At 43.9% G+C, this 25,143-nt stretch overlaps 1 protein-coding gene across 1 annotated transcript in view; it reads left to right on the top strand.

Moving 5' to 3' along the window:
• slc16a10 (solute carrier family 16 member 10) overlaps positions 1–25,143 on the top strand; it is a 133,600-nt gene that overhangs the window by 100,424 nt on the left and 8,033 nt on the right. Inside the window, exons 4-5 of the mRNA XM_041187137.1 lie at positions 8,606–8,746; positions 10,575–10,803. Coding sequence (XP_041043071.1) covers positions 8,606–8,746; positions 10,575–10,803 — 370 coding nt within the window. The remainder of the gene's footprint in view (positions 1–8,605; positions 8,747–10,574; positions 10,804–25,143) is intronic.

Here is a 25,143-nt window from a genome sequence, read left to right as displayed (position 1 = left end):
GCTTGGGCTGACAAGTGGCAAGGAGCGTTCATGCCACACAAGTGCCAGGCAATGACCATCTCCAACAAGAGAGAATCTAACCATTGCTCTTTGACATTTAATGGCATTACCATCACTGCATCCCTCACTATCAACATCCTGGGGGTTACCATTGACCAGAAATTTAACTGGACTAGCCATATATGTACTGTGGCCACAAGAACAGGTCAGAGACTAGGAACCCTGTGGCAAGTAATTCACCACCTGCCTTCCCAAAGCCTGTCCACCATCTACAAGGCACAAGTCAGGAATGTGATGGAATACTCCCCACTTACCTGGATGAGTGCAGCTCCTACAACACTGGAGAAGCTCAACACCATCCAGGACAAAGCAGCCCACTTGATTGGCACCCCATCCACAAACATTCACTCCCTCCACACCAACTCACAGTAGCAGCGGTGTGTACCATCTACAAGATGCACTGCAGGAATTCACCAAGGCTCATTAGACAACACCTTCCAAACCCACGACCACTACCGTCTAGAAGGCCAAGGGCAGCAGATAGATAGTAATACCACCACCTGGAAGTTCCCCTCCAAGTCACTCACCATCCTGACTTGGAAATATATCGCTGTTCCTTCACTGTCGCCTGGTCAAAATCCTGGAACTCCCTTCCTAACAGCGCTGTGGGTGTACCTCAGGGACTGAGGCAGGTCAAGAAGGCAGCTCACCACCACCACCTCAGGGGGGATTGGCAACAAAAATGCTGGCCTAGCTAGTGATGCCCACATCTCATAAATTAATTTTTAAAATTCCTTCACTGGGAATTAGCGTATTATTACAAATGCCTCTTTGGTCATTTGATGTTAAATTACTTCAAATATAGCATTTTATTTGCTTTTCTGCTTTTGCTTTGGCTGCTGAGTCATTCCATTGCGAAGGCTTCACAGACTGTGAGCTTGAGCCAGCAGATTATTACCAAAGAATGTTAATTGATCATAAGCAACTGCTGCTTTAAGTCAGCCCATGTATTGTGTTTCACCAAAACAACTATCCTTCAAATCATTTTCTGGTCTGGTGCTGGGCATTACAAAGTGGGAACATACAGCTGGCCCCTCCAGCATAAAAGGCAAATCCTTTGAGGACTGAAAGCATCACTTTGCATGAGCAGTTGTGTGGAAGCAGTATTAGATTGATTGAGTGTCTTAAAGGACTATAGGTTCTTCTTTATTTTCTTGTTTAGAACCTATTGATTTGCTTGAAATATTGTTTGTCAGCCTCCTAGCTGGGGACCTTAGAATCAAATCCAGTTAAATTAAGAAACAGAACAACAATAAGTCTATATTCATCCGGATGGTGTCATTTTTGCAGGTGTCAGTTGTAAAATAGCGGATTTGGGGCTAATATTCTCTAGGGTGGTATTCGATGCCAAGCTCTATTTGACAATTTTTTTTTATTTGCTCATGGGATGCGAGCATCATTGGCAAGGCCAGCATTTTAATTTAATGCCCATGCCTAATTGCCCTTTAGGAGATGGTGGTGGGGAGCTGTCTTCTTGAATCGCTGCAGTTCTTGTGGTTTAGATATTCCCACAATGCTGTTAGGGAGGGAGTTTCAGGATTTTGACCCAGCAACCGTGACACATTTCCAAGTCAGATGGTGTGTGACTTGGAGGGGAGCTTTGAGTTGAAGTTGTTCCCATGCACTTGCTGCCTTTGTTCCTCTAACCGGTAGAGGTTGCAGACTTGAGCCCTAATGAAGGTCATTTTTACTCCAATTTTTTAAAGCATAGATGAGGCTAGATGATTTCTTTTGTATCGGATTTAAACTTCAGAAATTGGTAAGAATCTAATTTTACCTAGTGATTAATAACCCACTCTTAAAATGGCAGGGACATGTAGCTCTGAAATATGTGATTTCTGAGCTTGGAATTAATGCATCATTAACTACAAAAGTTGGGCACTCTTCAGTTTTCAATTGGGAGAAGCATAACCCTAGTAACAGTACCAGAAAGTTATTGCAGTCTTTCTGTCAAATTTGTTACATTCCTGTAAGTTTCTCAATGAATACTGTGCGATAGTTTGACATTGCAATATTGTTGCAAAAAAGTTGCAACATGTCAATGTAACAAAATCTAACCTACTGTCTGCCTGAATCCTTTTTATGAAGGAGGTTTGACAGGATAAAATGGTGCAACATGTGACAGAATATTTCCAGAAGTCTTGGTTTTGTGACTTGAGTAGCTGAAGGGATCAGAAGTGCCTGCTTCAACCTTCCAATCTAATTGTGAAATAGAACGAAGGACGAGCATGCATAAGCAGGCAATAAAGTAGACTAGATTCTGAAGTGAATTTTAAAAGCTAGACCCTGGATACAGGGAAGTTAATGTGGGTGCTGGTTTGGTAGTATGTGTTTTGCTACAGAAAATAATTCAGGCTCCTTGAGCACAGCTGATTATCCATTCTAGGCCTATCCACTTCTACAGATGTCACTGACCACACACACTTCCAAGAGAAACTGCAAGATAATGTTCAAGAACTTTGTGTCTTTAACCTAAGGGGCGTTGAAATACATTATCAGCATTTCTAATTACGACCCTTCCTTAAATCTGCCCACTTAGCACAGGACTGAGCATTGAAACAGACCTTGTCTCACCGTACCAACTGCCTTAACCAGCTGAGTCATCGTGTCTATATCTATGTTAGTGTGACATTTCACTCTTGCTCAAGTTTGGCTCAGCCTTAATGTGCTCATGTGATGTTGATAAGTTGTCGGCTGCCTGGAAATGATTACATCTGCTGTACTTAGATGATAAATACATTAGCGTCTGTCTCTTCTGTACTTTTTGTCCAATGTTTTCCACTTTTAATAGTCATAAATTAATAGTCAGGGCATCTGCATAAGTACATTTATGTAAGGTCAAGTAACATCTGAGTAGGCAACTCAAATTCCTATTGTCCCACTAAATAAAACCAATGAAACTGACAACTTGTGCCAGAGCCAAGCAAATTGCCTCATGGGTTGCCAACCCTCCAGGATTGCCCTGGATTTCTTGAAATCTCCAGGACTCTGCTGTGAGCAATTCGGTAGAAAATTCATAGGGCCACTTAGAAATGAAAATTTTTTTTTTTTTTAAATTATGTACACTCTTATTATGAAAATATTGGAAGTGAGTCAAACAGCTTTTTAACTGATAGTCAAGAAACCAGCCAGATAATAAGTCAATTTGCTAATTGGTGTAGGAAGACAGTGTGGCAGGATGAATTTCTCAAACAGCCAATAGCAGAACGTGGGCCGGTTGGGAGCAGGAGGTAATGTGAGGAAATACATGTAACCAGAGTTGGCAACCCTACAGTAGCCTGTAGTTGATAATGCCATCTAGTCCAACAATACTTTGGAAAATACCTTTACTTATAGCTTAGAGCATAAATTAAAGTTGGGAAGGAAGGTTTCAAGTTCAAAAGTGCCAACAGCAGCCACCCCTTGGCAATAGGGTGTCAGAATTTGTGCAAAGCATTTATGGTTCTTTTAATGTTCGCTTATCAGATGAGCAACCATCTCGATTTTTATCCCTCCTTAGTTTTAGTTTTAGTCTCAGCTCTCCTATATATTTAAATGTGTGAGCCGCCATGGGATGTTAAAGGCATGTGCCTGATCATGTTCCACACCCCCCCCCCCCACCCCACCCCACCCCACCCCCCCCCCCCCCCCCCCCCCCCCACGCCCCCCGCTTCCAATCTACTGTCATCACCCCCTTCAACTTCAAAAAAACAATAGCCCCTGACCCCTCCATCCTTGCAAATTCTTAATGCCCTTGAACATGTTACCTCCCAATTCCACGTCTGTTTCTGCCGTGGCACCTGAAACATAGAATTGGCAGAAGGGAGCTAGTGGGGCTGGGTACTCTTTAACAAGTGGCTCACCTCCTGCCTGCTTAAAGCCTTTCCAACATCTATCTGACTCAAGTCAGAAGTATAGAAATACCAGTCACCTGGATCATCATCTAGGGCAGAGCAGTCTACAGGATGCAGTGCAGCAGCACACCCAAGCTTAATGGCTCTTCACTCTCCTCTGACCTCTACCCCTAGGAAGAGAATGAGCAGCAGCATCATGGGAATACCATCTCAAATCCACCTCCAAACTGCAGGCTATCCTGACTTCATGTATTGCCATTCATTCATCATTGCTCAAATATCTTGAAATTTCCTACCAGGTATCATTTGTGGGCTCACCGTCACCAGTATCTTCAATTAGGGAGGGACAATAAATACACCTCATTAATGCTACCTCAATCCAGAGTTCTCATTGAAACAAAGTATGGTTCAAGCACCACTCCAAGATGTGAACACTTAAGGACCAATTTTAGCCTTGCTTTCTGGGCTGTGCACCAGATCTCCGAATGAGCAATTCCCTTCATGCCTTTGACCAACTTTCTCCCTATAACCTGGCACATTCTTCCTTTTCAGATGACAATCTAATTCCCTTTTGAATTCTTCGATTGAACTTGTCTCCACCACGCTCTCAGGCAATGCATTCCACTCGCTGCATGAAAAAGTTTTTTTTCTCATATTGCTTTTGCTTCTTTTGCCAATTATTTTTAATCTGTGTCCTCTCATTCTCAATCTTTTCATAGTGGCAACAGTTTGTCCCCATCTACCCCATCCATTCTTTGCCCCTCGTCATTTTGAATACCTCTATCAAATCTCCTCTCAGCCGCCTGTTCTCTAATGGAAACAGTCACAACTTCTCCAATCTATCCTCATAACTGAAGTTCCTCACCACTGCAACCATTCTTGTGAATCTTTTCCACATTCTGTCCAATGCCTTCACATCCTTCCTAAATTGCAACATCCAGAACTGGGCGCAATGTTCCAGCTGTGGCTGAACGAGTGCCTTTACACAAGTTCAACAGAACCTCCTTTCTCTTGTACTCTATGTCCCTATTAATAAATCGCAGGATTCTGTAAGCTTTATTAACTGCGCCCTCAACCTGTCCTGCAACCTTCAATGACTTATGCACATATACACCCGGTCCCTCTGCTCCTGCACCCCCTTTAGAGTTGTACCCTTAATATTGTCTCTACATGTTCTTCTTACCAAAATGAATCACTTCACATTTTCCTAGATTGAACATCATCTGCCGCCTGTCGGCCCATTCCACCAACCTGGCTATGTCCTTTTGAAGTTCTGAACTATCCTGCTCACAGTTCACAAAGCTTCTAAGTTTCATACCATCCACAAATATTGAAATTGTTCTCTGTATGCCACGGTCAGGAAAAGCTACGGTGCCAACACTGATCCCTTGGGGAACTACATGACAAACATTCCTTCAGCCCGAAAAGCATCCATTAATCACGACTCTCCTGTCACGCAGTCAATTCCGTATACATGTTGCTACTGTTCCTTTTAGCAGGACAAAACCAACCCGGCCAATTACCACCCCTTTAGTCTACTGTCCATCACAAGTGAAGTAATGAAAGGGATCATCAACAATGCTATCAAGCGGCACTTGCTTAGCAATAACCTGTTCACTAATGCCCAGTTTGGGTTCCTCAGCCCCTGACCTCATTACAGCCTTGGTTCAAACATGGACAAAAGAGCTGAACTCCAAAGGTGAAGTGAGAATGACTGCCCTTGACATCAAGGCAGCATTTGACTGAGTGTGGCATCAAGGAGCCCTAGCAAAACTGGAGTCAATGGGAATCGGGGAAAACTCTCTGCTCTTTGGAGTCATACCTAGCACAAAGGAAGATGGTTGTGGTTGTTGGAGGTCAGTCATCTCAGCTCCAGGACATCACTGCAGGAGTTCCTCAGGGTAGTGTCCTAGGCCCAACCATGTTCAGCTGCTTCATCAATGACCTTCCTTCCATCATAAGGTCAGAAGTGGGGATGTTCGCTGATGATTGCACAATGTTTGCCATTCGTGACTCCTCAGATACTGAAGCAGTTTATGTCCAAATGCAGCAAGACCTGGACAATATCCTGACTTGGGCTGACAAGTGGTAAGTAATGTTCATGCCACATAAGTGTCAGGCAATGATCATCTCCAACAAGAGAGAATCTAACCATCACCCCTTGATGTTCGATTGCATTACCATAGCTGAATTCCCCACTATCAACATCTTGGGGGGTTACCATTGACCAGAAACTGAACTGGACTAGCCATATAAATACTGTGGCTACAAGAGCAGGTTAGAGGCTAGGAATCCTGCGATGAGTAACTCGCCTCCTGACTCTCCAAAGCCTGTCCACCATCTACAAGACAAAAGTCAAGAGTGTGATGGAATACTCTCCACTTGCCTGGATGAGTGCAGCTCCTACGACACTGAAGAAGCATGACACCATCCAGGACAAAGCAGCTCTCTTGATTGGCACCACATCCACAAACACTCACTCCCTCCACCACTGATGCACACTAGCAGCAGTGTGTACCATCTACAAGGTGCACTGCAGAAATTCACCAAGGCTCCTTTGATAGCACCTTCCAAACCCACGACCACTACCATCTAGTAGGCCATGGGTAGCAAATAGATGGGAACACCACCACCTGGAAGTTCCACTCCAACTCGCTCACCATCCTGACTTGGAAATATATTGCTGTTCCTTCACTGTCGCTGGGTGATAATCCTGGAACTCCCTTCCTAACAGCACTGTGGATGTTCTTACACCACACGGACTGCAGCAGTTCAAGAAGGCAGATCACCATCACCTTCTCAAGGACAACTAGGAATGGGCAATAAATGCTGTCCCAGCCAGCAAAGCCCACATCCCGTGAATGAATAAAAAAAAATTCCATGAGCTATAACACATCATGTATGTATACCACATCAAAAGCATTGCCCTCATCAACCCTCTCTGTAATCTCATCAATAGACTCCAGTAAGTAAACACTATTCTCCCTGAAGAAATCCATGCTGGCTTTCCTTAATTAACCCACATTTGTCCATGTGACTATTAACTTTGTTCTGAATTATTGCTTTCAGAAGTTTCCCCACCACCGAAGTTAAACTGACCGGCCTGTAGTTGCTGGGCTTCTCTTTGCATCCTTTTTGAACAAGAGTATAACGTTTGCAATTTTCTAGTCCTCTGGCACCACCCCAAGTCTAAGGAAGACTGATAAATTATGGCCAGTGCCTCCACAATTTTCACACTCATTTCCCTTAATATCTTTGGGTGCATCATCCAGCCTTGGTACCTCACCAACTTTAAGTGCAGAGAACCAACAAATACTTCCTCCTTATTAATTTTAAACCCTTCTGGTGTCTCAATTACCCCCTCTTTCATCATGGCTTGGGTAGCATCATCTTCCTTGGTAAAGGCAGGTGCAAAGTATTTATTTTATACCTCAGCTATTCCCTCTGCCTCCATGTGTAAATCCCCTTTTTGGTCCCTCATCATCCCTACTCTTCCTTTTACCACCGTTTTACTATTTATGTGCCAATGGAAGACTTTGGGATTCCCTTTTATGTTGGCTGCCGGTCTCCTTTCATATTCCCTCTTTGCTTCTCTTACTTTAAAATAAAATATCCAGTGGCATTCTTAACCTGCACTGATCACACTGCCTTTCCATGAATTGCATTCCTAACCTCCTCTGACTGAGCGAGAGTTGCACCTGCCGGAAGGCACAAGGTTGTTCTTTTAACCTGTGAGCTGAACTTTGATGATGTCATTGAGACCCAGAGCTATTTTAAGCACCAGCCCTGCACCTGCAATTGCCAACCTGGTGGTAAGAGGAACCGGGGCCAGGAAAAGCTCAGAAAATTAAGTGGATTTATTTCCTTTCACTTTTCTTGTGGGGCCAGGAGGGGGAGAAGTGCTCTGCCAGGCCCCACAAGGAAACATTCTGGGCATTTGCTTCCCCAACCACAAGGGCCCCCACCTCACCCCAGCCACCTATGTGAGTGACAGGAAAGGTTCCTGCTAGAAGAAACCTGCCACCCATGATTTTGTTCCTGTCTACTGATGAGCTGCTGTCTGCCACAGAGTTTGACCTGGGATTGAAGGAGGCCTGGACTATTTTCTGTCCTCCTCAGCCCCTGCCCACACGACTTCTGCTGGGATTCAAAATCATCCGTACGTTCTCATCTGCTGCTTCAGTACAGTATTGAGGTTCCATTTTTCAGATAAGATATTAAGGTGAGTTGAGGTTGATGTGAAAGGTCCTGACGGTCCAGGCTAATGTTCATCACTCAAACAACATCATTAAGAACAAATTAACTGGCCACTTGCCTGATTGTTTCTTGTGAGACCTCGCTGCGGGCAAATTAGTTGTCACATTCACCTACAACCCAGGGAATGCATTTAAAAAGTAATTCATTGGCTAACTGGTCATGAAAAGTGCTATAAAAATGCTGCTGCTTTCTTATTAGTTCTCCAATTGTTCTTTAATGTTACAACTGTATGGCTTTGTGCACACTTAATGTGTTTGCATCAAATGCCTCTGCTGTTTAAACAGAAGTATGAACAGATTAAAAATAAAATAAACAGGTTAGCTTCAGCATTTTTTTAAAAAGCAGGCAGCATTTAAAAAAAAAAGCAACAGAGAATTAATTTATTCACTTATACTGAGAGTAACCGCTATGTCCTAAGTAGCATATTCTAATTTTGTTTGTTTCTTTCTTAACAGATGAAGTATGTGGAAGAAACTCTTCAATCGGCAAATGAAGAGGTTCTTCTGATGTGCATTGGGATCTCATCAGGGGTTGGGCGATTGATTTTTGGCAGGGTTGCTGACTACTTACCTGGTTCATATAAGGTTTTCCTTCAGGTAAGGCAGGATTAGTGTCACAAGCGGTAGGTGGCTGCTGGGAGGGAGGGATCAGGTCTGTAGTGGTCTGTCACTGAGTGACCTGGTGGGCTGGGAGGATGGTGGTAATGGCAGTGAGGAGTCAGCTTCATCGTGAGCAATCCTCTTTGCCAAAACTGCGCGTGCATTTGAAGTAGGCTGCTGCTGATTGGCATGTGAATTGTACGATGATGGACTGGAACATCCAGCACATCGTGAGGATGCAAGTTGTGCAAAACAGCTCTCATTGCTGTCTCCTGACACCACTCTCAGTAATCATATTGGTGGCACAAGTTTTTGATTAAATGCAACTGGTACGCTAACATATCTTACTTTGTGCCACTGAAAGAGAAATCAAAATAAAATCTCCACTTGAAAGGCTGGTTCTTGTCCGCATCATCTTGCAGGCAGTGAGGAAGCACTGAGTCTCGGGATAGCAACTGCTGGAAAGTGTTAACTGGAGGCTGGGCATTAGAACTTATGCTCATCTATACAGGATTTGGTGCTTGCCATGCTTGAAGTAACTAGCTCCTGCCTGAAGTTTGGCACCTCCAACTGATGCAACATAGTTACATAAATCACTGGGATATGGTATGTGTCCACTCAGTGGTTGTTAGGATGATGTGGTCAAGAGGATGATGGTAGTGAACTCGCATATATTGTGGTGATCTCGTGCTGTTTGTGAGGTGCTTTTGGTACCTATTGTCGTTTATTCGGTGGACAACTCGTGGCTCTCTTCCCTGGGTGAGTGGTAAGAGGTTATTGCTTTGTGTGTTTGATGACAGGTATCTTGGAACCAAGTCCACCCTCTTAGGCAGATTCAGTAATCTGATACTTGAACTAGGCAGGTCCACCGTACTCCAGGGTACTGTTTGTGGCTGACCAGAGCTAGGAATCTTCCCACTTGGGTCCAGGTAGCTTTGTGCTCTGAGGGCTCCAATTTGTGTTAAAATACGAACAGTTTGTGTGGAGGAGTCCTTTTTAGATTGCTCAAGCTATTTTCTCATAGCATACATCTGGAAGGGAGTTTGATTCAGGTATAGAAATGAAAGGTGAGTGAGATTAACCCACTACATCATACCCAGATCTTCAAGTAGAGATTTTATTTTGATTTTTCTTTCAGTGGCAAGAACAAAGATATCTGGTGTACCAGTTACATTTAATCAATATGATTACTGAGAGCGATGTCAGGAGACAGCAATAAGAACATAAGAAATTTGAGCAGGAGTAAGCGATATGGCTCTTGAGCCTATTGTGCCATTCAGTAAAATTATTGCTGATCTTTGACTCCTCTTTCCTGCCCTGTCCCCATATCCCTTGATTCCCTTGTGGATTAGGAACAGAAGTTGGAGAGGTAGCCATATCACCAGAGGCTCCACATTTCCCTACACTCTTGACTAAGGTTTCCATTACTTACAGATGTCGAGAGAATGAGCAAAGCAGAATTTCCAACTTGCATATTTACTTGTTCACAGCTCCACTCACTGATCTCCAATTGTTTGAACTTGGGGGTAGCCACTCCAAGGGTGGCACATTAGACCACTTGAGTACTTCCCTACATCTTAAAGAGCCAGCTCTGCACCAGCTAGTAGTGGAATATTAATACTGCGCATTGGTGCAGTGCAGTGCATGAAACCATGCTGTGTTGATACCCCAAATATGATATAATTGACTTATCTTATTACTTAGTATAGTGGAGGTAGCATTGGCCTATATTCTGAGAACTACTCAAATAAAATTACTAAACATTCAGACTTCACATAAATAGGAGCAGATGAAGAGGATTGAGTGGTTTTTTTTGTCATTTTAGGTGGCATCGTTCTTTGTTATTGGCCTAATGTCCATGATGATTCCACTATGCCAAAACTTTGGCAGTCTCATTGCAGTCTGCCTTTTCATGGGTTTATTTGACGGATGCTTCATCTCAATCATGGCCCCCGTTGCTTTTGAGCTTGTGGGCTCAGAGAATGTATCCCAGGCTATAGGATTCCTCCTTGGATTGATGTCCATTCCAATGACAGCCGGTCCCCCAATTGCAGGTAAGGGGTGTTGTTATACAATTGCATATCTGGATGGCTCAAGACTGAAACTGTCCTTCGAATAATGAAATCTTTGACTACTTAAATAACTTTAAAATGTTAAAATTCTGATGGTTAAAGTCAAATAATCAATAATAATGGGAGAGGCATCATGCCATGTATAAGAGACCTAGGCCAGTGCTGTTGACCATTCAAATGGTGAAGAATAAATTGGAAGCTACCACTTTGGTTTGTGCAAGTAACAACAACATGTATTTATATTGCACCTTTAACCTAGCAAAACTTCTCAAGCTGCTTTTGTTTATCAAATGAAATTTGACACCAAGCCACATAAGGGGATACTAGGACAGGTAACACAAAAACTTGGTCACCAAGGTAGGTTTAAAGGAGCTTCAGAAAGGAGGAAATTGAGGTAGAGAGGCAGATACATTTAGGGAGGAAATTTTGGAGTTCAGGGCAGAGCCTTCAGTGGCGGAGTTATGAAAATCAGGGATGCTCAAGAAGCTAGAATTAGAGGAGTGCGGATATCTCAGGGTTGTAATGCTTGAGATTACAGAGAAAGGGAGGCCATGGAGGGATTTGCAGACAAAAATGAGAGTTGTAAAATACATGATTCACAGGTCTCGTTTTGTCTTTATGGTGCTAAATCAGTTTTGCAGTGTAGAGTCTATTGCTGGGAAAAAAAAGACCTGCAGTGGAAGCTTTTCATCTTGCACTCATCAGGACAGGTACAAGAATGCCAAACTTCAAAGGAGCAGCAATTATGTTGCGTGAGAAATGGGTGCTGATTGATTGGCAAGTCAACTCTGGGCGAGGTACTGCCATGGCGAATGCACCAGCAAACAGTTGTCCCCCAGCCTTTTGTTTGATCAAAAAAAGTCCGGACATGTTCCTTTTTCCTGCAGAGGACAGGTCCCTGCATATGAATACATGGAGCTTCGATAGGGTTGCCAACACTCCAGGATTGGTATGGAGTCTCCAAGAATTGAAGATCAATCTCTAGGACACTGCTGTGTGCTAGAACTGTATAAAACAGTAATTGGACTGCATTTAGGCTACCGCACAGGGGAGGTGGTGGCACAGTGGTATTATCACTGGATGAGTATTCCAAAGACCCAGGGTAATGCTCTGGGGACCTGGTTTCAAATCCCACCACAGCAGGTGGTGAAATTTGAGTTAAAAGTCTGATGATGACCACGAAACCATTGCCATTTCCACCATCCTTGCCTGCTCTGGCCTACATGTGACTCCAGAATGCCCCCTGAACAAGGGCAATTGGGGATGGGCAATAAATGCCGGCCAGCAAAAAAAAAGAGATTTATTTTGGAAAAAGATTTTTTTAAAATTCTCTTCGATCATTTCTCTTTGTCAGATATAAAAATATTGAAAAATGGGCCCAAAAAAAGCCTGTTTGGCTGACAGTCAAGCATCATCCAATTGAGTCTTTTTGCTTTCCAATTGATGTTGGAAGGCAGTGCTTCACAAGGATGGATGTGTTGGCCAACTAATGGCTGGGACGGGGCGGGGTATGTCGTCTGATGTAACGTGTAATGAATGTGAGGGTATGTCAACTCCAGGATTGCATTTGATCACTGTTGGCAACTTTAAGCTTCCAGCAAGTGTGAGTGAGCCATGTTGCAAAAAGCTGGTGGAACAACACTGAGTTGTCCAATTCTCGTTGCCAAAGTGTGAGATGCAGAAAATATGTCCGGTGTCCTCCAACCTCCTGTGCGATACTAATGTTGTCTTCAGCCCGAGGGACTCTTGTTGATGAAGGTTACAAGGGAATTTGTATAATTTTAAAGGAGGCTCAAGAAAACAGAAGCCTAGGGCTGTGTGTTCTCAAATGTTTAAAGGTGAAAAGACAGGTTAGTAAAGCAGCTAATAAAATTTTCAAAATCATGAGGGGTCTGGACAGAGTAGAGAGGGAGAAACTGTTCCTGCTCATAAACTGATCGAGAACCAGAGGGCACAGCTTTAAAGTGTTTTGCAAAAGAGGCAAATGCGAGGTGAGAAAAAACTTTTTCACACAATGAGTGGTTAGGGTTTGGAATGCATTGCCTGGAAGGCAGTGGAGGCAGGTTCAGTTGAGGCATTCAGGAGGGCATTAGATGATTATTTAAATAGAAACAATGTGCAGGGTTATGAGGAAAAGGCAGGAGATTGGCACTAAGTTAAAATGCTCAGAGAGCCAGTGCAGGCACAATGGGATGAATGGCCTCCTTCTACACTGTCACAATCCTGTGATTCTAAATGAGGCATATGGATCCTGAGGTCCATTCCAAAGAAAACAACCCTGGCCTATCCAATCCTTCCTCATAACCAAAATTCTCCATTCCTGGCCACGTCTTTGTGAATCTCTTCTGTACCCTCTCTCTAGTGTAATCACATCCATTTTGTAATGCGGTGACCAGAACTATGTACAGTATACTAAATGCAGCCTAATTACTGATTTATACAGTTATAGCATAACCTCCCTGTTCTTATATTCTAGGCTTCAGCCAATAAAGGAAAGTATTCACTATGCCTTCTTGATCATCTTACCTACCTGTCCTGCTACCTCTGTAGAGATACATTCTAATGTCCTACTGCTCCTATACCTTTCAGAATCCTACTATTGTATTTTGTGTTTCCTTGCCTTGTTTGTCCTCCCCAAATGCATTAGTCCATACTTTGCTGGATTAAATTCCATTTGACCCTTATCTGCCCACCATCCCTTCCTACATTCAACAGATTTCTTCCTCACGTGGACAGTTTTTTTTGTATCAACCGGAAAGTTAATCATACCCCCCTATATTCAAATCTAAATAATAGACATTTACCACAAACAGCAAGGGAACCGGTGTGAGTCTTGCACTAGGTCAGCCCTATTTAGAGTATCGTGCCCAATTAGGAACATAGGAATGGGAGTCAGCCATTCAGCCTGTCAAGCCTACTCTTGTCATTCAATACAATCATGGCTAACCATTCACTTCAATGCCTTTTTCCCACACTGTCTCCATATCCCTTTACGCATGGGAATTTAGAAAGCTGTCAATCTCTCCTTTTAAACATACTGAGTGACTGAGCTCCCACAATCCTCTGGGGTAGAAAATTCCAAAGATTCACGACCCTCTGAGTAAAAAAAAAATTTTCCTCATCTCACTCTTAAGTGGCTTCCCCCTTATTTTGAATTGTGTCCCCTGGTTCTAGACTCTCCAACCAGGGGAAACGACGTTTACATCTACCCTGTCTATCCCTTTTAGTAGGTTTCAATGAGATTATCTCTCATTCTTTGAAACTCTGGAAAATACAGCCCCAGCTTCCCCTGTCTCTCTTTATAGGACAGTCTTGCCCTCCTGGGAAGAAGCCTGATGAACCTTCCTTGCACTCCATCCATAACAATAATATCCTCCCTAAAGTAAGGGCACCAAAACTGCACACGGTACTCCAGGTGCGGTCTATTCGAGCTTCTATATAATTCTAGACTTTGCTACTCCTGTACTCAAACCCTCTTGCGATAAAGGCTAACATTCCTTCCGAATTGCCTGCTGCACCTGCATGTTAGCTTTCAGTGACTTATGGACAAGGACACCCAGGTCCCTTTGTACATCTACACTTTCTGATCTCTTACCATTTAAGAAATACTCTGCACATCTGTTCCTTCTACCAAAGTGGATGACCTCACATTTTTCCACATTATATTCCATCTGCCATGTTTTTGCCCACTCACTAAGTCTGTCCAAATCCTCCTGTAGCCGCTTTACATCTTCCTCACAACAGACATTCCCGCCTAACTTTGTATCATCCGCGAACTTGGAAATATTACATTTGGTCCCCACATCCAAATCATTATATATTATATATTGTGAACAGCTGGGGCCCAAGTACTGATCTTTGCGGTACCCCACTAGTCACAGCCTGCCAACGCGAGAATGACCCGTTTATTTCCACTCTGTTTTCTGCCTGTTGGCCAATCCTTAATCCATGCCAGTATATTACCTCCTATCCCATGTGTTTTTATTTTGCTAATCAGCCTCCTGGGGATTTTATCAAAAGCCTTCTGAAAATCAAAGTACACTACATGCACCAACTCCCCTTTATCAATTCTGTTAGTAACATCTTCAAAAAAAACTGAATGGTTTGTCAAACATGATTTCTATTCATAAATCCGTGCTGACTAAGCCCAGTCTGATCATGATTATCCTAGTGTCCATTTATCACATCCTTTCTAATAGATTCTAGCATTTTCCCTGCTACTGATGTAGTCTGTAGTTCCCTGTTTTCTCTCTCCCTCCCTCCCTTAAATAGTGGGGCAACATTTGCTACCTTCCCAATCTTTGGGAACCATTCCAGGATCTATGGAATTAATGAAGATGATCACCAATGCATCCACTATCTATATAGCTACCTCTTTCAACACTCTGGGATGCAGGATATCAGGTCCTGGGGACTTATCAGCCTTCAGCCCCATTAATTTCTCCAATACAACCTTCTTACTTATACTGATTTCCTTCAATTCATTGTTCTCTGTAGTCCCTTGGATCTCTAATTCTGAAAGATTTCTTGTCCCTGTCTTCACTGAGAAAGATACAAAGTAATCTTTAGCTTCTCTGCCATTTCTCTGTTCCCCATTATAAATTCTCCTGACTCTGCCTGTAATGGACCCACATTTGTCTTAGCCAAATGTTTCTTTTTTACATACCTACAGAAGCTTTTACAGTCGGTTTTTATGTTTTTTGCTAGATTGTATTCATATTCTATTCTCCTTTTCTTTTTCAGTTTCTTGACCCTCCTTTGATGTATTCTTAAAAACCTCCAATCCTCAGGTTTACTACTACCGCTGGCAACTTTATAGGCCTTTTCTTTTAATCTTATACAATCCTTAACTTCCTTTGGTCACGACTGACAGACTGTTTTGGGGGGTTTTGTGCCTTGAAGGAATGTACAGTTGCTGTAAACTGTGATAATTCTTTAAAAGGTACATAGGCAATGGATAGCTGTTAATGTAATTTCCCAATCCACCTCAGCCAATTTGCCCCTCGTACCTCATAATTTCCTTTGTTCAAATTTAAGACCCTGGCTTCAAATTGAACTACCTCACTTTCAAACGTAAAGTAAAATTCTATCAGATTATCATCACTCATCCCCAAAGGTTCTTCTACAACGAGATATTAACTAGCCCTTTTTTGTTACGTAACACTAGATCTAAAATAGCCTGTTCTCTAATTGGTTCCTCAACATACTGCTTTAGAAAACCATCCCTAACACACTCCAGAAACTCGCCCTCCACAGCATTAGTGCTCATTAGGTTTACTCAGTCTATATGCAGGCTGAAGTCACCCATCATTACTGTATTGCTCATGCTACATGCATCTCTCATCTCCTGATTAATAACCCCACATTACCACTACTGTTTGGTGGCCTATAAACAACTCTTGCTGCACCTTGCAGCTTCTTAGCTCCACCCAGACAGATTCCACATTTTGTTCCTCTGATCTGAGATCCGTCCTTACTAATGTACTGATCCTATCCCTTATTATCAGCGCAACTCCACCTCCTTTGTCATTTTTTTGCTTGTCCTTCCTAAATGTTGAATATCCTTGAATATTCAGTTCCCAGTCTTGGTCTCCCTGCAGCCATATTTCTGTAATGGCAATTAGATCATACCCATTTATCTCTATTTGTGCCTTTAAATCATCTACCTTGTTGCAAAAGCTGCATATGTTCGAGTAGTCTGCCTTTAAATTTGTCTTTTTGACATTATTCTGCAGGACTGAGGAAGGCCTCTTTTTATGCTCTTGAAAAACTGATTCAAGCTTCTGAAAACCAGTTTAAGCTAGCTACCTATTAACTAGCTGCAGCTGCTCTGATATTCCTCTGTATTCCTCTGTTTCAAGGCTAGAATAAAATTTAACTTCTCTTAACTTAAGCAGTAATTTTTAATTAATTGCTAAATTAAAGAAAAAAGTAGATTTTTAGATAGAAATTTTCTTTTTACTCGTTCATGGGATATGGGTGTCGTCGGCTAGACCAGCATTTATTGCCCATCTGTAATTGCTCCTGAGAATTGAGTGGCTTGCTAGGCCATTTCAGAGGGCATTTTAAGAGTCAACCACATTGCTGTGGTTCTGGAGTCACATATAGGCCAGACCAGGTAAGGACAGCAGATTTCCTTCCCTAAAGGACATTAGTGAACCAGATGGGTTTTTAATGACAATTAACTCTTAAAACTCACTCTCTTACTAGCTCTCAAATGCAGACCAAACTAAGCACCACACTTTAAGAAGGACCTGAAAGCTTTGAAAAAAGCGCATGAGATTTACTATGGTTCCAGGGATGAGTATCATAAGGCCATAAGAAATAAGAGCAGGAGTAGGCCATTTGGCCCACTGAGCCTGCTCCATCATTCAGTAAGATCATGGCTAATCTGATTGTGGCCTTAACTCTTCATTTCTGCTGTTCCCCATAATCCTTAACTTCCTTGTCAATCAAAAATGTGTCTAACTCAGCCTTGAATATATTCAATGACCCAACCTCCACTGCCTGCTGGGGAAGAGAATTCCAAAAGCTAACGACCCTTTGAGAAAAAATTCCTCCTCATCTCCATCTTAAATGGGAGACCCCATATTTTTAAATTTTGCCCTCTCCTCTCAGCGCCTATAAAGTCCCCTCAGAATCTTATGTTTCAATAAGATCACCTCTCATTCGTCTAAACTCCAATGAATATAGGCCCAACCTACTCAAGCTTAACTCATAAGGCAGCTCCTTCAGCTCAGGAATCAGCCTAATGAAGCTTCTCTGAACTGTTTCCAATGCAAATATATCCCTCCTTACATAAGGAGACCAAACAGTACTCCAGGTGTGGTCTCACCAATGCCCTTTACAGCTGTAGCAAGACTTCCTTACTTTGATACTCCTCTATCCCCCTTACAGTAAAAGCCAGTATTCCATTTGCCTTCCTAATGACTTGCTGTACCTGCATGCTAACTTTTTGTGATTTCATGTATAAAGACACTAGATCCATCTGAACTGTAACATTCTACAATCTCTCTCAATTTAAATAATATTCTGCTTTTCTATTCTTCCTGCCAAAGTGGACAGCCTTCCATTTTCCCACATTTATTCTCCATCTGCCAATTTTCCCCCACTTACTTAATATATCAATATCCCTTTGCAAACTCTTTGTACCCTCCTCACAATTTGCTTTCCTACCTCTCTCTTTGTATCACCAAATTTGGCTACAATACAGTCTGCCCCTTCATCCAAGTCATTAATAAAGATTGTAAATAGCTGAGACTCCAGCATTGATCCCAGCAGCATTCCTCCTGTTACAATTCGCCAGCCTCAAAAGGACCCATTTATCCCAACTCTTATTTCTTGTTAGTTACTCAATCTTTCCATAAGCTTCTCCTAGGAATTTCAACACAACTGAATCCTTACAGTTCTGATCTAGAAACAACTTTAATAATATTGGTTCCTATCGATTGCCTGTTTGAAATCTGACTTGAACTCAGTGGCTGATTTGAACATCCATGCTGATGTACCATCCCCAACATCATTAGCTTGTGTGCAGTAATCTTTTATGTAGCACCTTAATGAATATCTTTTGGAAATCCAAATACCCTACATCTACTGGTCCTTCTTTATCCATCCTGCTTACTACATCCTCAGAGAACTCTAATAAATTTTTCAGACACTTTCACAAAACCATGATGACTCTGATGGATTTTCTAAGTGTCCTACTATTATCCCCATAATAATGGATTCTAGTATTTTCCCAATGACAGATTTGTTAACCTACCTGGCCTATTGTTTCCTGCTTGCTGTCTTCCTCCTTTCTTGAATAGTAATGTTACATTTGTGGCTTTTCGGTCTGCTAGGACCTTTTCAGAATCTAGGGAAGTTTGGAACCAATGCATCCACTATCACTGTAGCTATTTCCTTTAAGACCCTAGGATGCAGCCCATCAAGTCCAGGGGACTTCTCAGCTTTCATCCCATTAGTTTCCCTAGTACTTTATCCTCTAGTGATCGCGAGTGTGTTAAATTCCTCCCTCCCTTTTGCTTCTTAATTTTCTACTATTCTTGGAATGGTTTCTGCGTCTTTTACTGTGAAGACAGAAACAAAATACTTGTTCAAAGTCTCTGCCATTTCCTTATTTTCCATTATTAATTCCCAGTCTCACCCTCTAAATGACCAACACTTACTTTAGCTACTCTTCTTTCCTTTTAAAACACTCCTAGAAGTTTTAACTGTCAGTTTTTATACCTCTTGCTAGTTTTCCCTTGCACTCCAATTTCTCCCTGTTTATCATCTTTTGCTGGTTTCTGAAATTTTCCCAGTCTTCTGTGCAGCATTGTGCATCTTTTTCCAATTGATGGCACCCTTAACTTCATAATTTAGCCACGGATAGTGCATCCTTCATGTAGCACCTTTCTTTCTCAATGGAATATATCTTTGTGAGTTTTGAAATATCTCCTTAAATGTCTGCAGCTGCTTCTCTTACCATCTCGGCTTTTAACCTATTTTTCCGTTCCACTTTGGCCAATTCTGTCTTCATACCCTTGAACCCTTCCTAGCCTCTGTTTATGTTTAAGACACTACAGATTATTGGCTAAATTGGAGAAGCTCGAGTTGCTCTCCTTAGAGCAGCAAAGACTAAGAGGAGGGCGCTTAGAGGTATTTAAAATCATGAAGAGATTTTGATAGAGTAAATCAAGAGAAACTTTCTGATGGCTGAAGGGTGAACAACCAGAGGGTGTAGGTTTAAAGTGCTGAGCAAAAGGACCAGAGATGACATGAGGGAAAACTTTGGTCAGGATTTTCTGTGCCCGCTGGTGTCGGGCGTGTTCAGTGGCGTGTGTGGACAATATGGCAATCGTCCACTCCACCTACCCATGGTGGGCCACGCTCCCTGGCGCTGGACTGCGGGAACCTTATTGTAATATTGTTATAAGGCCAGACACACCACAACTGCCACCCCCACCCTGTTGGATCGTTCGCCCATGTCCGTATCACAACAGCATCCATAAAGCTTGGCAGGCTGCACTTCGCCCAGGACTTCAAATTTTGTTTGCTTACCCTGCTTCAGTCAGCACTCGCAGCCATCAGCGCCAGGCTTTACAGCAGCACCACATCACTTTTAGGGGGCTTACGGGTAGGTCTTTACCTATCAGATCAGCCTATGTATGTGGCTTTTCAGTGGCTGCAGGGCTAGGGCTTGCTTGGGGAAAGGGGAGAAGGGATCTGGCCTCAGGCAAGGGAGAAGGCTGCAGGACAAGGGCTGCACTGTGGGGCAGGGTATCCCAGGGTGTGTGTGGGGACACATGTTGATCTGTGCAAGTGGCCTCAAGATAATGAGGGCTGAGGAGGCAGTCTCCAGAGGAGATGAGGCCAGATAAACACGTGAGGGTGTGTATGAGAATGAGTGGTGACGTGCCTTGAGCTGGCAATGAGTGAGATGCCAGTGAATGTGTGATGAGCTTGAGTGTGTGAGGTTAGACTGATGAGATGGTTGCCAAACCCTGGCTGCACGGATGAGATCATTCATCCTCTATCTGCATTGGATGGCCAACCCCTTCTATGCAGCATTGGCAATGACCACCACCACCACCGCCTCCCAAGCCGGAGTGGTAATGTAACTGCTCCTCCTGTGGCCAGAGCTGGGTAGAGGACATCACAACAGGCCTCCGCTGCGTCCAGTAGGTGCTCGAGGATTGCAGCCTTCTTGCCTTTCAGGGCCATGTTTTCTTTGCTGTAGTCCTGGGCTGGAAGCACTGAGTGCAGCTGTACTTTAAATATGGTGCCTGGCGTGATGAAGCGGGGAGGTGACAGTGTAGCAGACGAATCAGAGCCTGCCCGCCGTGGAAGCGGCGTGTATCCCGGGAATGCACAATTAATTCGGCGGATTTGTGGCGATATGGCATGATGTTTTACCCGCCCGCTACCGCACTTAGTGCAAACCTGGGAGGATTCCGCCCTGTATGCTGCCTGTACCTGGAAACTGCTGAAACATTGTTACCGACCCCAACTTGGGGCAGTCGAGACCGAAAATGACACTGAGAATGGATTGTAATCCTACCTCGAGCCCGATGAGAACGAGATGTGTGGGAAATTTAAAATCCTGTCTCCCTCCCCTCCGGCCTCTTGGGCACTCTTGCCACCGAAATCTTAACTCCCGGGTTTCAGGAAGCAGGCAGGCAAGAGCCTCGAATGTTCAAGGGTCTGGATCTGATGGCCCAGAGTTCACGACCTTCCCCCAGTTGTGATCCCTGTTGGACCGTTTGGCTTCCTTTGTGGTGTACTTGCCTGACTGGGTGGGGTGAGCCATCTCCTGGGGTGCCCTCCATCTTCCCAGCTGGGTTTGGGCGGCGGTCATCCCAAGGATTTTGTCATGAGGCTCGGGTTGAGGGCGGGCAGGGTTTAAAATGCCCTGGGCCTTATGCCACCAATGGGGACAAACAGCAGGCCTGCCCATCACGCTCTTTCTCTGGCCTCTAGCTTTAATTTAAGGCTCAGGTGTCCATTTTATTGGCAATTTTTATTTTGTTTTAATACCTCGTCTACTCTGGAAATTCATTGTACCCTCCGCGAACGCAGAAAAAAATAATTTGTTCAATTTACATTTGCTACCCCTTGTTCACTTGCTTTGTTACCTTTGGGAGCTTTCAGTTGCCCCATCGTTCCCTTTCTCACCACAGAAGAATTGATTACATAACGTTTACCAAACTAACCGCCAGCACCAGGTTGGGAGATATCCCTGTTCCAGTCAGATCAACATTTGTTGCTACTCTGGTGCCTGGCATGCTGTTTGTGCTGTTGGGCGGCTTAATTGAATCTGCAGATTGTGTTGTTGCTTTAGTGTAAGCCCAGCTTCAGAGATAGCACTGCCGGGCAAAATGATAGCACAGCCCTGGGAGTGGAAAGAGGAAGCAGGTTATCTGAGGTGGGACTATAAATCACAGCCAGCAGCACATAATCAGAAGGAAATAGAGTCTGGAGTCAATAACTCTTATCAACAAAAAGACAAGTGTAAGGGGACTAATATCAGTTAAGTAAAGGAGATTGCGAGCAAACCTGATACCATTGATTTTCTCCTGTAGTGAAGAACAATGTCACTGAAGCACTGCAGTGGTTTGTTGTGTGTGGGGTTAGGAATGCCGTCAATAATCCTGAGGTAAATATCGTCAAATGGAAAGGTTTAAAGGAATAAATTACACCGAATATTTTTGGAGGCAAATGTTACATTAAATCTACACTAACTCCAATTTGCCTTACTGTGAATTTGCTTTCCTTTTCATATCCTCCATCTTCCACATGTTTGAAACATTGCCATGCCAGACCAGTCAACAACGTAGCCCCATTTTTCTTAACTTGGGGCAGAGGTCAGTCAGGCCAGTGGCCAAAACGGTAGGCAAACCACCGTGATCTCTGCACGAGGCCCAGGGATTTCAGTGTTCCTTCCGTCAGCCTCCTGTCCAAAGCCAGTGGCGAGGAGTTAGCTGGTCAGTGGGCAGGAGCACGCTGTTGGGCAGCAGCCTCTGAAGAAATGGTCCCCAGCATTGTGTTGTCATTGGAGGGGGTTGGGGAAGACGCTAAGGCCTCATGTTCAGCGAGACAACAGGGGAGAAGCCCAGAGCAAGGGAGCCCTGAATTACCCTAATGCAGCTGAAAGCTCCACAAGGACTGTCCAGTTTTGGCCTATGTTTGTCTTCCTGTTAGATTGGCCTGGAGGCAAAGCTACAATGGTTTCCCTGCTGGGGAAACTCAGGCCCTGATGACGACAGCATGTGTAAAGAAGGATCCTGCTAGTTTCTGGTGGGTGCTCATAGAGAATAAAATCAGAACTTGTGGGATCTGTGTGCGGTGATGAGGAATAATTGCCCCAATGGTTCAAGATGGTTCAACCACTTCTGTACTCCATATATCAACCCAAGCCTCATTTGTCCTACCCCCACCCCGAACCTCCCTGCCTGGCCTCCAAAGCCCAAATCCTCGCCACCCTCTCTATTTGGCCCAATCCTGCCTAAAAAGTCTGGGTCCGGTGTCCACCTTCAATCTATGTGGACCTCCTTTCAGTCCCAGCAGCGCCCGGCTGGCTTCCAATGCTGCTGGGCCTGCAAGAGCTGCTGGCCAACCAGACTGGAGAACGGAAGTCCCACTCTCTCTGCTCGTTAAGTCCACTTGCAGCGTATCATTGCTGTAGGGTGGCCCTTAAAGCCGGTCAGTTTGCAACCGACTTTTTTAATGAGGTGGGGGAGGGGTGGTGGTGTGGTGCGAGCAATATGCTCCCCCATAAAATTCAGCCTGATATGTTTTCTTAACTGCAGGTCTTTTCTCACGGTTTTATGGTTTCCTTTGTCATATTTTACTATCAGTTTGCTCGATTTTCAGTTAAACTGAAAGTCTTTCATCAGGTAAATATTTGTCTGTAATATCGCCAAACACTTCGGGCAAGATTTTTGCCCGGGCGGGCCCGACACGTCAACGCGTAAAAGGACACGCGATGACATCAGGCGTGTGTCCCGACGCCATCGCCATTGCGATATTTTGTTCGGCAGGCATGTGCTGGAGTTGGCTGCCGCCCGCTGAAATGTAAACACCCTATTAAGGCCATTAACAAAGTAACTATTGTGATCGTTAATGCTGCCCGAACAGCCTTGAGGTTGGCGGGCAGGTGAAAACCCCAAGCGGCCGTCACGATTTTTTTTTAAGGATACCTCACCCACGAGCGGGATGAGGTTTCCTAAACCTTCTATTAAATAAATGAAAAAATTTTCATAAATATGAAAACACGTCCCATCTCATGTGACACAGTTACATGAGGTGACATGTTTAAATACATTTTTAAACCTTTCATTTAATTTCTTGAACATTGATTCAATCCCCCTGCGGCAGCTCTGTGCCTTGGGGAGGTTGAAGTGCTCTTTCACACTGGCCCCGACTCTCCCACCAACCCCCCCTCCCCCTGCCCACACAGGTAGCGCTCGCGTGTTACACTGCACAGGCCTTAATTGGCCTGCCCGTGTAAAATGGCGGCGCAGAGCCGATTGTGGGCGGCGATCGGCTCTATGACAGCTCCCGCCGAGCCCGCCCACTGCCTGAAAAATTCAGGCCCTTGAGTGCAGTGAATTGCTGCGAAATACAAGCATTAGGCAGACAAATTAGGGCTGGTAATGTGAAGCCCAGTGGCTGTTCCACTGATGGATATGAAGAGCCCTCTTCATAAGAGTCTTCTTTGTCTTGGAATGTTAACTCTAGTATTGCTGAAAAAAGGGACCTGTCGAAGCTTTTCATCCTGCACTCTTCAGGACGCTTTGCAACCTTCGACGTGTCTCTTGTTTCAGCAATACTCAAGTGGTGTGCTAGCAAATGACTAAATACTAACTCTGTTTCTCTCCCCATCGACGTTCCCCGACCTGCCGAGTTTTTCCAGCCTTTTCTGTTTGTATTTCCTATTCCTGAGATGTTAGTCGTCATTTATGTGAGGGAGGGTGAACATTCTCAGGGTAGTGAGCCAACTCATTGTATTGGGTGCGGTGGGGGGCGGTGGGGGTGGGAGTGGTGGGGAGGGGGCGGGGGCTTGTGGTCAGCTGTCGGAGGTTGATGAACATTTAAAAATACTGCAAGTCAATGAACTAAAAACACCTCAAGGGACGTGTCTTCAGTTCATGACGATAAAGGGGGCTGTGACTTTGCTTCAGTTGTGTTTTGTCAATGCCCATCAGAAGGTCCAGAGGCTCCAGTATCAGAAGGTAAGTGGATAGTTTTGAACCGAGTAAGCGATGTGCTCTCCTGTTCTCTGCCACTGACTGGAAGATCTGGGCCGTTAAGTACGCTTACAGCTATGAATTGAACAAGTCACTTTAAATTCAGAAGCTTAATTATTTTTCCTGCTAAAATATCCTGAAGCAATGACACGGGATCTTTCCTTCACAGGGATCATAAAAGTTACAGCCAAAGGAGATCATTTAGCTGAGGGCGCCTGTGCTGCCTTTCTGAAAGTGCAGTCCATTTTGTTTCACTGCCCAGCCCCCATCCCTCTTCTCCCTTCCCCATGTCAAAGTTTTTATTTTTTTCAAATATTTGTCTTTTGGCTGCCAAACTGGGGAAGCTATAGTTACAGTATTGATTAGTTACCAGAATATGAGAGCTTTTAATTTAATTTAATTTAACAATCTGTACTGAGTAAAATCTTCGAACTTGGAGCACATGAAAATTGAGACTGTTTCTCAGCTGACTTGACCTTTGTTCTGATGCCCTGATGGCAAATTCGTTTTGTGGTGCCCTAAGTTTTAAGGGGAGTGGCGGGAGTGGGGTGGGGGCGGTGTTGGAGTGTGCTGGAGCTGATAGACTTCT

This window comes from Carcharodon carcharias, chromosome 5 (assembly GCF_017639515.1).
Source record: "Carcharodon carcharias isolate sCarCar2 chromosome 5, sCarCar2.pri, whole genome shotgun sequence".
NCBI lineage: Eukaryota > Metazoa > Chordata > Chondrichthyes > Lamniformes > Lamnidae > Carcharodon > Carcharodon carcharias.
The sequence above is the reverse complement of the archived record's forward strand: the minus strand, read 5'-3'. Positions and strand labels throughout refer to the sequence as shown.